General features: G+C 44.3%; 1 protein-coding gene across 2 annotated transcripts in view; it reads left to right on the forward strand.

Moving 5' to 3' along the window:
* Adamts9 (ADAM metallopeptidase with thrombospondin type 1 motif 9) overlaps window positions 1-18,166 on the forward strand; it is a 173,121-nt gene that overhangs the window by 62,965 nt on the left and 91,990 nt on the right. For both annotated transcript variants that reach the window (XM_038319790.1, XM_038319791.1), the window contains exons 20-27: window positions 451-661; window positions 1,124-1,288; window positions 3,552-3,716; window positions 8,718-8,837; window positions 12,268-12,372; window positions 12,538-12,705; window positions 14,054-14,320; window positions 16,581-16,742. In XM_038319790.1, the coding sequence (XP_038175718.1) occupies window positions 451-661; window positions 1,124-1,288; window positions 3,552-3,716; window positions 8,718-8,837; window positions 12,268-12,372; window positions 12,538-12,705; window positions 14,054-14,320; window positions 16,581-16,742 (1,363 nt within the window). The remainder of the gene's footprint in view (window positions 1-450; window positions 662-1,123; window positions 1,289-3,551; window positions 3,717-8,717; window positions 8,838-12,267; window positions 12,373-12,537; window positions 12,706-14,053; window positions 14,321-16,580; window positions 16,743-18,166) is intronic.

Raw genomic sequence — 18,166 nt, forward strand, 5'->3', positions numbered from 1 at the left:
TCCTGCATTGTTATCAGAATAGTCACTGAGCACTTACAAACACAGACACATTCACAGGGGAACCCTGCAGGTGAGTTTTCCAAGAGCAGGCCTAAGGAGCCAAATGAGATGCTTGCCTGGACTTCTTAAATACAAAAATTGCCTTTTTTTTTTGCTATGCTGAGTCCCCCCCACTTTTTTTTCTTTCTGCTGCTTGAATTTCAGACAGACTATACCAGACAGGTTCTTCACAGAGATAGCATTTCTGGCTATAATTCTGTGACTTCCATGTGCATTGGCAGCTGTGAAAAATACGTGGATACCTTGGCTTGAAATTGGATTTTTAACTGGCTGTGGCTTTGGGTTTTCATCATATCTGAATGAAGAAAGAAAGAACTCACCTTTCCCGCTAGTTGGATGTGACACATAAGTGTAATGCATTGTTGGTCTTCTGCTGTTATTTCTGCTTAGGTGGCACATTGCCAGCAGGAGCGAATGCAGCGCCCAGTGTGGTTTGGGTTACCGCACTTTAGACATCTACTGTGCCAAGTACAGCAGGGTTGATGGGAAGTTTGAGAAGGTTGATGACAGTTTTTGTAGCAGTCAACCCAAACCAAGCAACCAGGAAAAATGCTCAGGAGAATGTAACACAGGTGGCTGGCGCTATTCGGCTTGGACAGAAGTAAGTTGATTCTTGCTCTGAGAGAGTCTTGGATACTAAATTCAATGAGTTGATGGTGGCTCCTTCTGGGATTGTGTTAAGAAACCCATTGAAACTCGATGGAAAAGAGAGCTGTGATTGATTTATAATGCCTGGCCAAGTCAAGCTTTGCAAGAAAGAATCGCAAGGTTAAATTGCAATGTCTGACTCAGGCATAACATCCAGAAAATTGTTAATGGTAAAGCTAATCAGCCAACCATTTTTATAGCCCATTTTTAGTCTCAATTTGCCAGTGAGATAATATTGACTTCAGGATAAACCTCATAATGAACATTGAAAAAGAATCTCCCACATAAAAACTAGAATCGGCTATGGTAGGGCACGCATTTCTTAAGGGCTGAAAGAAACAGTGTAGCCATGATTTTAAGCATATTTTATAAGTCACTCAGGAACGCCCAATTTCTTTGTTTTTTATGCTCCTAGTGTTCTAAAAGCTGTGATGGTGGTACCCAGAGAAGAAGAGCTATTTGCGTCAACACCCAAAACGATGTCCTGGATGATAGCAAGTGCACACATCAGGAAAAAGTTGTCGTACAGAGATGCAATGAGTTCTCTTGTCCCCATTGGAAATCAGGGGACTGGTCAGAGGTGAGGAGGGCAATGCTGGTCCCTAGGTCAACTCAAATGATCTCCCAGGGTCCAGTGAGGATGTAGACTGCTGAATCTGTCTTCCTTCTCCCCTGGGGAAGCAATGATTCTTCATTTACTTCATGATTGAAATCCTTCGGTCCCCCAGGGACTTCAGAGTCACTTGTGCTTTGCCTGACTCTTGCAGCCAGTGGCTGCTGCTGCTGCTGCTGAGTTTGAAGTAATGACCCTTCCCCTCCCCATTTTTGTGTCAGTTGAAAATTAATTAAGTGTGAGGCTAAAATAGTTTAGACACGAGTCCAACAAGGAGGGTTTCCATCTTCCTTGTCTTTGAAATACGAGAGTTAGAGAGCAGTGAACAGCTCACCTGAGTTACACATCCGGGCATGTGGGAGCACTTGCCAGAAAGAGAAGGCCAGGCTGAGTGTCCAGAATGATGCTTCTCTTTCCTTGCATGATGAAGCCCATGGTAGTCAATCCCGTTTATGTCTGTATCCCGTCTTTGGATGCAGTATCCTCACTATTACTGTATCCTAGCATTGTCACAGCCCAGTGAGGGTCTCAGCAAGACGGAGCCTAGCTCCACCTCCATCCATCAGGGGATGCAAGGAGTTGAGGAATAGGTGCCTCTTATTAACTGGCCAAGTCAGGAGCGAAGTAGCCACAACCACAGCTCCTGTCTGCATGCCCTTCCCCTCCCCCATGTGAGTTTATTTCAGATGTCAAGCCTGCAAAGAAAACCCTTCAAGCTCCTGGAATGGTGAAGCAGAACTGTGTGTCTCCACCAGTGTCTGCTTTTGAGACAAATTATCAACAAATCTAGTGCTTTCCCAGTAGGCAGTGGGCTAAATTCTTGATTTTTTGTTTTACTTAGATAGTTAATATTAGTTCAAGTAAAATTATAGATGAAGTAACAGCCAGGCATGGTAGACATGTCTGTAATCCTACCCATGAGAGATCAGGAGTTCAGTACCACCCTTGGCTGTGTGTAATGTAATAAAATTAAGGCTTCGTTAGCCTGAGCTACATTAGACCATTTTCGAAAATAAAATAAAAAGGAAAGGAAAGGAAAGAAAAGGAAAGGAAAGGAAAGAAAAGGAAAGGAAAGGAAACTTTTGTAGCTAGTCTTAGCAGCACCGGAGTTTGAATCACACTGAATATACAGCTTGATTGTTCCAGCACCCAGTTCCCACGCAAGACCCTTGGATAAAAAGACTGGAAAGGAAAGAGTAAAGAGTTTAACATACTTTCAATTATTTTAGCTTTGTCTTGTATGCTCCTTCCACGGTTTTTAATTTTTTTTTCCAAAATGAGCACAAATGATAATGATGATTATATTTAACAATTTTTCTTTCTTGAGAATGTCATACATGTACATTGCATGTGTTAGACGCTTTAGTTTCTCTGAGTCATAATTATTGTTATGCCCATTTTACATATGGAAATACTGAGTCGCAGAGCCATTGTGACTGGGTTATAGAGGTGTATGAGTTGATTGAGCTTTTCATTCTTCACACTGCACCTCTCGGCTGGAAAATCCTGACTATGGTTCCTCAGAGCATGGCACTCTGCTGAGGTTCTGTGTTCGAATCTGGGCATAAGGTCTTAAGTATAAAGGGAGCACGAGAGTGATGCAGGAGGGAACGAGGAAAAGGAGGCGGGAAAAAGGTTGGAGGAATGGGAGCAGCTAGCGGGAGCAGACACGGGTGAAGCGTCATGGAATACATACATACATACATATATATATGTGTGTGTGTGTGTATGTGTGTGTGTGTGTGTGTGTGTATGTATGTATGTATGTATGTATATGCATGAAAAAGTCAGGATGAAGTCAAGGAAGAATCCAGAAAGAAAGGGGCTGACGAGCAACTCCGTTGGCAGAGCATTCGTCTCATATGCACAAAGCTCTGGGTTGGATCCCTGCAGCCCATAAACCAGCGTTAGTGGGCATGCCTACAATGGCAGGGGTGGGCAGGAGAGGCCAGCAGATCGGAATGTTCAGGCTCCCTCAGTCACAGAGTGAGCTGGAGGCCAGCCTGGGCTCTGGGAGGCACTGCCAGGATAAAAAGAAGGAAAGGGGAGAGAAGAAAGAGAAAGTGATTAAGGTGCAGGGAGAGAGCTGGCTGTGTTTGCTCATTGCTGCCCAGCAGCGGAGAGGGGCCGTGTATGAGAAAGGGCCACCTGTTCTCATTAGCCACCAGCCCCCAAGGGCCCCAGCGCGTTGATCAGAAACAACCCTGACGGCCTCTGCTTTTCATTCCAGTGCTTGGTCACCTGTGGAAAAGGACAGAAGCACCGCCAGGTCTGGTGTCAGTTCGGCGAAGATCGATTAAGTGATAGAATGTGTGACCCTGAGGTCAAGCCAGAGTCCAGGCAGACCTGTCAGCAGCCAGAGTGTGCAGCCTGGCAGGCAGGTCCCTGGGGACAGGTATTTTGAATGATAAGATTCTTAACTGCATTCTTTCCTGCTTATCTGAAGAGGGGCATTCCAGGGGTGGGGTTTCACCACCAGGCTCTGTGTAGCTCGGATTGCCCTGAACCTCTGTGGCTCTGGGTCCAGCGCAGGGGACTCAGTGGCCTGCAGCCCTGCAGTTCAGCCAGGGTTACCTTGCCCTGCTGGAGCTGATTACTCTGGTTACAACCCCACATGCAGGTTTTCACCTTGCCCTAAACAGCACACAAGCATTTAAACAAATTCACTACAGACGTGGCATCTGGCAGAAGCAATCCTCTGTGGGATGTGATCCTGTCTGCCAGCTGATTTGGAGCAGAGAGTCTGGGCTGGGCTTTGGAACGGATATTTCGGCTGCCAACATAAGGGATCCAAAACTCCACTCTCATAAATAAGTGAGATTCTTCAGACGTAGTTGGTTAGATCAAAGGGGTCCGGAATCATAATCATCAGGTCGAGAATCTTTTCTCAGTTGTCTCGAGTGTAATAGGTTCCACTGCCTTAGCCTTCTACCATTTCAAAAGGAGAGAGGGCATGTCCCCTGGGCCCAGTTTGCTCTTGGAATCCAGTCTTTCCTAATATAGAAGCAAGAGAGTGCTGTGTACGATTTAAGCGGCACTCCAAGTTCCCTGAAGAAGTGAACAGCTGTCTGCTGTCACTTATGCAATCTGTTGAAGAATGGCTCCTCCACCCTGACCAGCCACGGTCACTCCTGTTCTTCAGCCTCTGTCTCCATTTCCAAACTTGCATGCAATAAGCAGGCAGCTTTACAAGCCCATCTGGGGCTTCCTCATTCTTACTGATTAACAGGTAGTGTGCATTGTGGGTGTTAAAGAGGGTGTGTGCATGTGTGTGTGCCATGCTGTACTTGTGAAAGTTAGGGGACAGCTTACACAGATGGTTCCACACCAAGAACCCAACTCAGGTCTTACTGTTAAAGGCAAGTACCTCTACCCTCTGAGCCATTTTCTGACCCCCATACTAACACTTTTCTGCTAGAATATTCTGAACAAACAAGAAGAGCCCCTTTCTCCTTTCTAATGGTGCTTCCTGTTTGTCCAAATCTATAGAGTTTCTTGATTATTGAAAAGGTGTTAGCACACGTTGAGATCAATGTCAAGATAGGACTGTCACATCTCCTACAACTGACCCACAAGGCCATCCTTCTCCCGTCTCTTACAAGAGATTTGGTCTTTCTTTAACCAGGCATGCAACTTAGGCAAACAGTTTTTAAGATGTTATTAAAAGAGTCATAAATGTTCACATGAAAAAAATTTCCAAAATATGTGAAAGCAAAGAGAAAAGCAAACTCACTGCCGAAGTGAAGAATGCACAGCACTTTTGTTGCTGTTGTCGTTTATTTGGTTTCTTTAAATATATTTTTAAACCTGGAATTGTATTCCACCTATATTTTTGGTTGAAGAAAAACATGCAGGACATACAATGAACTGTCTTAAAGGGAACAATTCAGTGGTATTCAGTATATTCATGTTTTATGATCTCAGTGTTACTGTCAAACTGTTTCCAGCACCCCAAAAGAAACCCCATATACATTCAGCAGCTATTTCCCATCTCCTGCTTCCCTAACCTCTGGCAACTGTCCATTTGCATTCTGGGTCTGTGGATTTACATATGCTGGACTGTTCATAAAAGGGGCGGCTGTGTCTAACACGTGGCCTCTGGGGCCAGCATCATTCACACTACATCATTCTTTTGGCACCCATCCGCACAGTAGCATGAACCAGCACTCCTTTCTCTTAATTTCTGAATGATATTCCACTGTGTGAATGAGCATCCAAGATAGATATTTGGGTTCTTTTCACATTTAGGCTACTATGAATTTTGTTGGCATAAATGAACAAGTATTTATTTTCATACCTAATGCCACTTATTTGGCATCGCTATTACCCAGCGATGTAATTATTGGTTCCTATAGTAATTATTTGTCTAGGTTTTTAACTTCCAAGTGGCTTTCTATGGAGGCTGTACCATTTTCCATCCCTCCCAGCAATATATAAGCAATATACAATTTCTCCACGTCATTGTCAACGGTTTCTATTTCCCATTTTTGAAATTGTAGCCCGCCTCCTGAGTGAAAAGTGCTGTCTCACTATGGCTTCTAGTTATATTCCTCTACTAGAAAAAGATGTTGAGCAATTTGTCATGGGTTTGTCACCGTTTGAATATCTTCTTTAGAGGAAGGCCTAGCCAAACTGCTTGTCCCTTTCAAGAGATGATAATTCACCCCATTGGAGCTGGGGCTGTGGCTGCACAGGTAGAGTGCTTGCCTTGCACAAAGTCCTGGAGTCCATCCCTAGCACTGCAGACACTGTAAACAGTGCCGCATTCCTATCATTTCAGTAATCAAAGAGGTGGAGGTAGGAGGATCCGAAGTTCAGGGTCAACCCTGAGGATCCTAGTAGGTTAAGGTCAGCCTGAGTTACAACAGGAAACTCTGTCCGAGAAGGGGGAGGGAGGGAATCAATCAGGCAAACAAACAAACCTCTAAACTACTTCAAAATGGACCTTCTCCCATTTTTCACACGCTCCACCCAGTGCCATTCCTTTTCCTAGTCTCATCCAACTCTTTAAAGGGCATGAGGCTGTGGATGATGCTCTGTGAATTGTGCATATGGCCCTGGTACTGATTTTTCTTTTTTCTTTTTTTTCTTTTTTCTTTTTGGTTTTTCGAGACAGGGTTTCTCTGCAGCTTTTTTAGAGCCTGTCCTGGAACTAGCTCTTGTAGACCAGGCTGGCCTTGAACTCACAGAGATCCGCCTGCCTCTGCCTCCCGAGTACTGGGATTAAAGGCGTGCGCCACCACCGCCCAGCTGCTCGTAGGGTCTTATAGGTCCTCTTCACCACGTTGAGGAAGTGTCCTCTCGGTTTTTTTTTGGGGGGGGGGGGAGTTCTTTTGGTGGTGGGTGTAAGTTTGCCTGAAAAGTTTAATTTTGCCAAAAGACTTCTTATAGGTTGATATGTTCATAGGTCTTTTTAGGTATTTTCTTCTGTTTTACCTATTTATATGAACTTTTAAAATTCCATTCCTCTCTCTCTCTCTCTCTTTCTCTCTCTCTCTCTCTCTCTCTCTCTCTCTCTCTCTCTCTCTCTCTCTCTCTCACGGGAATTGAACCTAGGACCTCATGCATGCCAGTCATGAGCTTTCCCACTGAAGTACGCCTCCTATCCTCTGTTGTTTGGTTTTGTTCTGTAACCTGTTCAAATCTATTCTGGACTTATTACTTTCTTTATCTTCTGGGATTTAGCTTGTTCTTCCTTTTGTTCCTTGAGATGCTTAGTTAGGTTATTTTTTATTTCTTTTAATTTATTCCTTGAGAATTTTATGCAGTGTATTTTTCCTCATATTCTTTCCCATCCCTCAACTTCTCATAAATCCTCCCAGTCTCCTACTCACCCTACTTTGTGTTCTTTCACTCCCTTAAAAAAGAAAAAAAGAAATATGAAAGGGAAGGGAAGGGAAGGGAAGGGAAGGGAAGGGAAGGGAAGGAGAGGAAAGGGCCTCTAAAAACCATAGTGTCTGATTCTTGTTGGTAATCTACTCCTGAGATTGGATCTGCCTTGGAGTGTTGAGCTTAAAAAAAGTCACCACATACTAGGGGACAATACCCCAACTAGACACCAAATGCTACCAAATGAAATCCCCAGTACCAGGACTGGGTTACATCTTTTTGAGTCAGTGTCCAAAAGGGTCCCATAGACACCTGCCCCAAATACTATAGGCTATTGCCAGTGCTATCGGTTACCCTCTACAACTTGATGATAAGCTCCTATTGCTAAGGCTCGGCTGCTGTTTTAAAGTCTTTCTTCTTAATGTATATAGACATTTGCAGTGATAAGTTTCCTGGTGAGCACTGCTTTCTCCATGTCTTCTGGTTCTCTACCATTTCTTTCATCTTTCTCTCCAGTGTTTTCTAATATCTCCGTGATTTCTTCTCGGACATATTGCTTAAGAATCTATCATTGGTTTCACACACAAAACACACATCAGCTCCACACACAAAACTTTCCAGGTTTGCTTCTGTTTTTGCCCCATTTCGTTGTTGTCAGAGAAGATAAGCATGTTACAATGTTATCTTTTAGATGTGCTAATACTTGTTGGGTGGCCTCCCTGGGAGCCTGTCTTGAAACAATTCCTCAGGTGCATTGAGATGAATGCACTAAGTGGTTGAAAGAACAAAAATGTAGAGCTACTTTGTTACCCAATCTGGCAGCTTCTTCCTTAGGTACTCCTCTACTTACTGCGTGGCTTAAAAGTTACTATCACTACGCCTCCAGCTCCATCAATGGTACACCTTTAGCACTTGTTGCTGGCTCAGTGAGCTCTCCGGTCTAGGAACTGATTCTACATCTTTGGCTATCTTCCCCATAGTGCCCCCACCCCCATGCCCTTCTTTGGCCTGGAACTCTGGCAGTGTGCCTTGCAGCAGCCGTATTGATCTCTGTATTACTCATGTGCTGTGATATATTTAACTAACTCTTGGCTGTTGCACATGTAGGTTCTTTCCAGTATCTTATCTCTTTCTCGTAAATGCGACTGCCAAGCATGTCCTATGCAGAAACATTGATTCAGCTTTTAGTTATTGCCTGAGAATTCTTTTCCAGAAATCAAAGATCACAGACCTTTGTTAAGACAGACACCTGTGCTAGCCAGAATGCTCCAGTGGGTAGAGTGAAGACTATGACAATTATGGATATTCTCCTCTCCCTCCTGGCTCTCATGGTCAAGGAGTTGTGCCTTTACCAGTGTAATTCCATTAGCAGACAGAGATCATTGTAAATACCGTTATAATGATGGACCAGTGTAAACTGTAGGAAATAGGACTGCATAGTTTTACCTAACCTCTGGGTGTCATCCCTCGGTTCACTCTGGTAGAAGGGCTTTTCTCTTACAGAATATCATGGGGCGAGGACATGAAAGAAAAGGTTTTACATTTCTGTCTCGTTTCATTCCCCCAGTGCAGTGTCACTTGTGGACAGGGCTACCAACTGAGGGCAGTGAAGTGTGTCATTGGGCCTTACATGTCAGTGGTGGACGACAATGCCTGCAATGCAGCAACGAGGCCGACCGATACCCAGGTGAGTCTCCCATCTCAGCCCAGTGATTGACTTTGGGCAGGAAAGGGCCAAAATGTCGCACTGGTTCAGACAAAAGTGAAACATTTTCATAGAGGGATCCATACATAGAGCACTTGGGTGTTAAATTAACTAGAAGTTACTTATTTTCTACATTTATAATCTAACTTTTGGGGGGGTTGGGGAGACAGGGTCTCTCGTGGCTTTGGGGCCTATCCTGGAACTTGCTCTGTAGACCAGGATAGCCACAAACTCACAGAGATCCGCCTGCCTCTGCCTCCCGAGTGATGATATTAAAGGCATGTGCCACCACTGCCCAGCTTAGAATCTAACTTTTTTTTTCTGGTTTTATCTTTTGGTTTGTTTAAGTTTCTATACATTAGAGTTTCATTCTTATTGGCTAGCAAATATTAGTCAGTCTTGCCTTGTACTTGAATATCTTACATTATTTATTTGAAGACTCCAGTAGGTCAGACACAATTAATTGCAAGAACTGTGTTCAGTTCAAGCTAGTTTGGAGCAGCTCCCAAGACCCAACAGCACTTCAGAGAAGCCTCGTGAGCTGGAGGCTGCATATAACTTCTCATAAAACTGGGAAACTCTGGAGAGGAGGAGAGCTGATAAACCCTCAAAAGTCCCCACTCAGAATTTTACTAGATGTAGCAGTCACCTGTGCTCACAGGGTCACTAACATCTGTATGTGTCTGTGGTGTGCTGCTAGAACTGTCTCCTTAGTACTGTATCAAGGACAAGTGCAGGGCTTGGAGACTGGCCTGGTGAGAGAGCATGCCACACAGATACCAGCAGGAGCTATAATTACAGCTTCATTTCCTGCTTGTCAGCTGTTACCACCCTAAGAAAGTGACGGGGAAACTTTAATAATCTGAAGTTGTTTCACTACAAATAACACCCAAAAGTGAATATTTGAAGATTATTATCTGGTTCTGCAAAGAATTTTTCTTCTGTCGGGTCTCAGGCAGCCCAGCCTGGCTTCATTCTTTGTAGCCAAGGACAATCTTCATCTTCTGATCCACTTGTAATCTACCTCCTGAGCTATGAGATTCCAGACATGTGTTGCCCTAGTTTAAGCAGTCCTGCATGTTGAACCAAAGCTTTTGGGCATGCTAGCATGGACTCTGCCCACTCAGCTGCACCCCCACCATTACCTCAAAGAGATTTTCCAAGGTTGCAGTTGGTGAGTCAGGTTGGAAGAAACATCTACACTTCTCCTTCCTCCTAAACACCCAACCGTTATAATTCAGAAACACACTTTTCAACTACATTTTTCAGCCATTATAGTCATCCTTTGGCAATAGGTTCAAAAGTTGAGCAAAAAAAAAAATCAATAAGAGCCGTTTATATTTGCATCAAGTGGCTAAATGAAATTTGAGATCATTGTAAATTTTAATGTCATTTGTAAAATTTTTGCTATACATCATTTAACTCAGTAAAATTTCTAAACACTCACACAGATACAATTATCTGTATGTAATGTCTGTGTGGATAAGCAAATGCACACACACACACACACACACACGTACACATGCACACACATGTGCATGAGCTCTTCTCCTCCTGAGAGTGTGCTGCCTCACAAGTTCACTGTTATATACCTGCCTTGATTTTGGTATTATTTATGATGAGAGAAGATTTGAATTTTCATATCAGATTTGATAACTATGAAAGCAGATTTTAGCCAAGACTGTACTTGGAACTCATGTTCTGAGAAAGGCCTTGTACAGCCAATCAGCTCCCGCTGTGTGGGCACCCTCAGCTGGGTGCATTTCACCAAGTGTCATCTATGGATTAAAGACACACAAAGGGTGAATATGGTGGTGGTGATCATCTTATTGTTGCCGATCAACTACCCTAACAAAAGCTGTACCTGTATGAACTTTGGGGGTTTTTTCTTCTTTTTTTTCTTTTTATGTTTGTTTGTTTGTTTGTTTGTTTTGGGTTTTTTCAAGTCAGAGTTTCTCTGTGTAACAGATATGGCTATCCTGGAACATGTTTCATAGACCAGGCTGGCCTCGAACTCACAGAGATCCGCCTGCCTCTGCCACCCGAGTGCTGGGATTAAAGGTGTGCGCCACCACCACCTGGTTTAAACTTTGTTTTTATAATTTTTCTAAATGTTCAAAATGACATGGAGGTGGGGGCAAGGAATTGGCTCAGTTGAGAAGATTCTTGCACCATCATGAGAACTTGAGTTCAGTTCTTCAGTACCCTGTATAAGCTGGGCATGGTGGTGTGTATCTGATGTGTGTGTGTACCCTTGAGGCAGGACGCAGAGACAGGTATATCCCTGGAACTCACGGGCCAGCAAGCAAAGCCAGCCAGTGAGCTGCGCATTGTATAAGAGATCCTGTCTCTAAAATGAAGGTACGGAGTGATTAAGGAAAACAGCCAGTAAATACCCTCTGGCCCCTCCACATGCTCACAGGTACACACACATCACATGGTCCTTAGTCCCAAGAAAATGTTAGTCCCTACATCAAGTGCCAACTTAGCAATTTCCTTAAAGATTCAAACCAGGATTTCTCACTCTCATTCTAGAGTGTTCCTTTGTCCATAGGCTCCCGTGATGCCTATGGATAAGTTATTTGCTTTTTGGAAAAGTCCCCTGGACTCTCTTTGGAGCACTGGCAAAGGGAAAGGCCAGGCGTGGAGCCAGTAGCAGAATAGCTCTGCCATATGTAAAGGTTTAAGGCAAGGAAACATCAGTGACCTTCAGTCCCAGCCCACAAGGCTTTTGCTCCAGGTCAGCAGGCTCTTGGGCCTTTGAAAACTGTCTGGAATCAAGGCGGCTGGGAGTGATTATAAACAGGTGTGCTCTTTGGTTCTCCACTCTGTAAATAAGAGACTTGTATCCATCCACACACCACTGAGTTCACCACAAGTCTCTCGGAGTGACTGAGGGGCATTATGTGAATTCCAGCCATTGGCCTGAAGAAAATTCCTTTTATATCTAAGGCTGACCTTCAGGACCCTGGGTGTTATCTTTAGGTGCCCTGGGAAAACAAGTTCATGATTAGCAGGTTTTGATTAGGAAACTACCTGAAACGTGAGAACACAATTTAGCCTTGAGAATTTTTAAACATTAACAGTTAATAATTTTTAAACGCTATCCTGCTCTTTCCAGACATGCGCAGTGCTTCACAATGTTCCCTCTCTTTTCCTAGGAGCAGGTGAATAAACACGGCTTTAACGACTAAGTAGCCCCTGCCCTGTGTTAAGGCATCCAGAAAATGATTCAAATTGTATCCCTCCTTGCGATTGAAGAGACTGGGGCTAAGAGGGTTCGGGAGACTTGTAGAAACAGGCAGAAATAAGAGTTCTTAGATTTCTTGGTACAATACTCTTTCTTACCATGACTGCACATTTATACACGCGTGTTGCCTTGAAGGTAAATGTTTTCTCCTTTCACGTCTAGGACTGTGAATTACCATCCTGTCACCCTCTCCTATTGGGCCCGGAACCAAGGAGAAATGTACACAGTGTGCCCAGAACCCAGTGGCGATTTGGGTCTTGGACTCCAGTAAGAAACAGACGGGGAGAAAAGTGGGGAGGTGTTCAGAGGAGACAACTATTCTCTGGCATGACTAGAAAGAGAGCTACGAACTGATAAGAAACTGGGCTAAGTGAAGGACACTAAGCAGCCATTTCAAATGACATGTCTGTGTGTTTTCACTCCAACACCCAGTGCTCAGCCACTTGTGGGAAAGGTACCCGGATGAGATACGTCAGTTGTCGGGACGAGGACGGTTCTGTGGCTGAGGAGAGTGCCTGTGCTACCTTGCCTAAACCAGTAGCCAAGGAAGAGTGTTCTGTGACACCCTGTGGACAGTGGAAGGCTCTAGACTGGAGTTCTGTAAGCGTGGATTTTGTGGGGTTGGGTAGGATTGGAAGATGGGGGAGGAAAAGGAGTTGAAGGGTCCATATTGGGAATGGGTTATCTATTTCAGAGTTGGACTTGACATTTAAATTGTCCTGTTCCATATATGTGTATCTAGCTAAGTATAGAATAAACCTTAGTCAATCGTGCAAGGAACGCACATTTAAAAACCTTGTCATCTATTGGTTGCCTGATTTTGAGCAAATAAAAGTGTTTGGACCTCATTTTTCCTCTGCTCTTAAAAGAACGGGCTGAGGATGTTGGTCAGTGGGGAGGAGTACTCTGTGCCAGCCTGAGGGTCTGAGTTTAAATTCCCAGCACCCATGTAAAAGCTGGGCATGGTAGACATGCTACTAAACTCAGTGCTGGGGAGCAGAGATAAACAGACCCCAGTGGCTTCCTAGAGCTTGCTGGCTAGCCAGCCTAGCTGAAAATTGAGAGCTTCTGGTTTGTGAGAGACACTGTCACCAGGGTTTAGGGCAAGGAGCTCTAGATGGACAACACCGGTCATTTTCTTCTGGTGTATACAAGCACACACACACACACACACATACACACACACACACCATACAAATGCACATACACAAAGAAATAAAATTCAGTAGGTAAATAAAATTAAATTTTAGAAACAAACTGGATGAATACCTATTTTATGACATTGTTATGATTGAGATTATATATGTTAAATGCTTAGCAGAAAATGAGTAGTCAACAAAAGACGAATAATCTCACTTTTATGCATGGAGTAGGGTAGAGAAGTACAACGCTTTCTGTGCGATGCCACAGATACTGCAGAAGACAGGATGCCCCTGAGATGGGAAGTTCTGGGCTTGTTCGAGAAGCTTTAAATGCAGTATATGAAGAATGTGAGAACAGCCAAGGAAATAGCCAGAGGCTCCATAATCAAGGGCTTAGCAAATCAACAAGGAGTTTGGGAAGTCACCAGAAGGACGCATGAGTGAAGTGGTAGTGGGTGGCATTTTGTCACTGGCAAACAGAGCATATGTGGGGCATGTCAGTCTGGAAGTCCAGCTGGCAACTATTACATTAATCCTGGCAAGGGAAGGTTATGCCTTTCATAGACAAGAGAAGTGAGGGTAGAAACAGAAGCGGCTGGATCTGGTTGTGTTTTGAATGCTATGTTGTCAGTATTTCTTGGCGAAAGAGATATTGGATGGGAACAAAAGAAAGTAATCAAGATGATTCTAAGACTTTAAGCTGGGCACCTGGGAAAATGTTCAGCCACGCGAAGAAACATATTTTCAATAACGTAACTCGGACTCGCAAATGATAGCCCCTTTTTCTTTCTGGATCTTTAACATAGTGTTCCGTGACTTGCGGGCAAGGTAAGGCAACCCGACAAGTGGTGTGTGTCAACTACAGCGACCACGTGATTGATCGGAGTGAGTGTGACCCAGATTATATCCCCGAGACTGAACAGGACTGTTCCATGTCACCATGCCCTCAACGGATCTCAGGCACTGGCTTGGTTTACCCATATCAAAATGAGGACTTCCGTCCCAGGAGTGACAGCCCTAGCCGCACCCATGTGCTTGGAGGAAACCAGTGGAGAACTGGCCCCTGGGGAGCGGTGAGTACCCACTTTGACTGTCTCTCCTACTTGTGCCTGGAGGAAAACAGACTAGAGCTGCTTCTGAAGAAATTTTCCTTTGAAAGTTTATTGACACACATTTGCTCTCAAGCTGGGGAAATACAATGGCTTCATTGCAGTCCCGGAGAAGAGTTCCTTTGTAGTTGGAGGAGGAGGTGTCACTTCTGGGTGACAAGACTTCACGGTTGGTTGAACCGGAAGGGGCAGGCAGACTACGCTGCAGGAGAGGGGGCAGAGAAACTTTTCTGAAGAGGAATTCTTTTCTCTTTCTTTACCTTTTTAATGTTTATTGATGCATGTGTGCATCATGGCACGGTTGTGAAGATGAGAGGCTTGCTTGCAGGCGTTGATTCTCTCCTTCCACTGTGTGGGCTCAAGGATTGAACTCTGGTTATCAGTCTGGGCAGCGAGCACATCGAACCTGTTGAGCTATCTCCTAGACTGGAAGGGCGTTCTTAACCGAGGCAGGTGCCCTTCCCTCTGTAGGTCTCACTTTCCTCGGCTGCAAAAGGAGGACAACATTGTCTTGCTTTCGATAGTTTCTGTAGTTAAATGAGATGCTTCGAGGAAAGCTCTTTGTGCTCTGCTCGCTGCAGGATGGAGCCAGCAACTACTGACAGTTATCTTTGTCACAGTCGCTACTGCTGGCCTTCTAACTACAAAAGGCCTTGAAAAGGAACATCAAAAGAAAAAAAACCTGCATGTGGATGTTTTAAACTGTTTTGCTGGAAAAATTTTTCAAAAGTACATTGTGGAATACTGAAATGCTGGCTGGCATATTCTGAAGAGCCAGGGCGACATCAGATTCTGGGAGCCACGTCATTAGAGGGGACAGGCTGACCACTCTGGGGTCTTGTTAGCTTTTTACATTTAGTGTCCTTCTGGGTCTAGGACTGCTAATTATGTTATTTCTGGGCTAAAAGGAATTAGAAGTCTGTCACTCCCTACGGTGAATGGAAATGCAGTACAAATACTGGCCCCTGCCTGCTGATTGGATTCTGCGCTCAGACCCCTCAGTGTGACTGTTGGCTTTGTGCTCGCCAGCCCCTTCGCCTTCTCAACTCCTCCTCTCCTGGATCCTGGGAGTCTCCCACTTGGGAAAGCTCTAAATACTGGTGGAGGGTGGAGAGCGTGTCCTGGCCTTTCCCGTGTGAAAAAAAAATTAGGAAGTCACATATGTGTAGTTTGGTGATCCTATGAAAGCTTTTTGTTGTTATTTGGTTTTGGTGTGTGGGGGGGTGTTTCATGGTTTATTGCTATTTTCATTTAAATCCATTTATAGGGAAGATATATTTGTTTCAGGTTGAATGATTCTGCTCTAAGGTAGAGTGGTCCCCCCTTCTCCCCGTCCCGTCAAGGAGGGTTAGTTGGAGAAAATTGCATCGCTTTGGAGACTCAATGAGTATAAGCTTGCCAATTTTACAACAAGGGTCATAGAGAGGGTGCTAGGACATGCACTAGGTTAAAGAGGTAAAAACTCCACCTGCACACTCATGGGAGAGCTATGAGAAGTGTGTGTGGGAAACCAGCTGAAATTCAAACAACTGCCATTCAAGAATGTTCCACTGAAACGACCCAAGGAGAGGTTGGTGGCAATGGAATTCAATGGAGTTCATTGAGGAAGTGAAAAGCAAATAGAGTATGTCTTACTACCATCAGCCACTAAAATATAGGTTCTTGTGAAGAGAAGGAGAAGGGATTATTCCCCCACTAGGAAGTAATGTCTAAATGACATTCTGTGGCACATTTATGAACTCACTGAGTCTGTGTGGAAGTTCAGTTTCCACAATTGACAATTTCATTAAGTATGAGTTAACCTCTGTATTCAAAGAGGCCCAAACGTTGGTTCTAAAGGAGCTCTTGAGACTTTGAAAAAAAATGCCCACAAACTGGTGTCCCTTGGCACATCTGTCCCTCTTAGAAATGTGAACAAGGTGGGCAATGAAGGGGAATGCACGGGGGACTCTATAAACAGTATCACTCCTTAGGGCTGACTACCTACCCATGGCCTGGAGAAAAGGGGGAGAAGCCCCTCTCTGCCATCCAGGCATTTGCCTGTGTGTACAAAGTGAACAGCCCCACCTTGGGGAAGTGCCCAGTTTCCCAGTTACCTTCCTCCACTGTGTATGAAGACTTGGCGGCAGTCCCTGTCATTTGTCTCTGGCCTTTCTGCCAGCTGGTTTATGTGTGTGCAGAAGGCAAGCGATGTGAAGATAAATCTGCTGTTGTGTGTGCTTAGTGTTCTAGTACCTGTGCTGGAGGGTCCCAGAGGCGAGTGGTGGTGTGTCAGGATGAAAACGGATACCCCGCCAGTGACTGCGTAGAGAGAATCAAACCTGATGAGCAAAGGGCCTGTGAGTCTGGCCCGTGTCCCCAGTGGGCCTACGGCAGCTGGGGAGAGGTAAGAGCAAACCATTGTCTATCTTCTATCTTTCCTTGGTTGATTGGCTGCTATTGTTTAATATTTTATTTTTCGGAACTAGATTTAGGAGGAGCTTCCAGATCTGGGGTTCCCTAGGAGATCTCTGTTAGCTCTCCCCTGCTTCTATTTATTTATTTATTTATTTATTATGTATACAACATTCCTTTCATATGTTTGCATGCCAGAAGAGGACACCAGATCTCATTATAGATGGCTGTGAGCCATCATGTGGTTGCTGAGAATTGAACTCAGGACCTCTGGAAGAGCAGTCAGTGCTCTTAACCTCTGAGCCATCTCTCCAGCCCTTCTCCCCTGCTTCTTAAATGTACTTATTACTATAAGAAGAGAATGCTTGAATGGGTAGGGGCTGGAGAATGACAGAAGATTGCGTGCGTAAATCTAGCCTAAGTCGTTTATTAGTTAACCTCTGATGATTAAGAAATTAATGGAAATCACATGTCGAAGTAGCCTATGGGAGTCTTGCTGCTTCTGCTATAGTTTTGGGTGTACTTGTTCCCGTGGCAGAGTGCCTTCTAAGATTTCAAATTCCTCACGAAACCAGAATGGGTGTTATTCTTGTCACAGATGACATTAAAGGATGAGCTCTATATCCCCCTGCTCTAAGAGTGATTTCTTCCACTGTTGACTTTATAGAATTGCCCACTTTGCCTGACAAAGGGTAACACAGTGCATAAAACAGGTCCATTTCCTCTGTGTGTGTGTGTGTGTGTGTGTGTGTGTGCGTGTGTGTGTATGTGTGCGCGCGCGTGTGTGTTTTAAGACCATATTACCTCATTTTCCCCCTTCCCTTTCCTCTATACTCTAGGCCTTCCCATGTACCCCTTGTTCTCTCTCAAATTCATGGTCTCTTTTTTTTCCTATATGTTTTATACATATATATAATAACCCTAACTATGTAAATACAATATGCTCTCTTCCTACATTGTTACTTGTATGTACATGATTTTAGGGATGGCCACTTGCTATTGATAACTAATTTGGGTGTTCTCCTAGCTGCTACAATCTTTTCACGGCTCTTCCACTCTGATCCCTGAGCCTTAGCTGCCTGGGTTGTGTTAGCTCTAACAGTTAGGGCTGGGTACCACATGGCCACTTATTCTCTGTATTTTGATTGGCTAAGGGTTTCTGTAATGATTGCAAAGAGATATTTCTCTAATGGTGGGTATAAGAATAAATATTTAGAATGCAGTTAGAAATTATGCTGATCTAAAAAGATGGTGGCTGTAGGTTCTCCTCTAAGACCACAAAATCATTAGCCTCAGGTAGCTGGCCATGTCTACAGCACTTTGCATGATTTCTCTCTCACTGAATAGATCTTAAGTCCAATTAGAGAGCTGTTGGTTACCATAGAGATACGCATGCTACTACTGCACCCTTGGGGC

Source organism: Arvicola amphibius, chromosome 2 (genome assembly GCF_903992535.2).
Source record: "Arvicola amphibius chromosome 2, mArvAmp1.2, whole genome shotgun sequence".
In the NCBI taxonomy this organism is placed as follows: Eukaryota; Metazoa; Chordata; class Mammalia; order Rodentia; family Cricetidae; genus Arvicola; species Arvicola amphibius.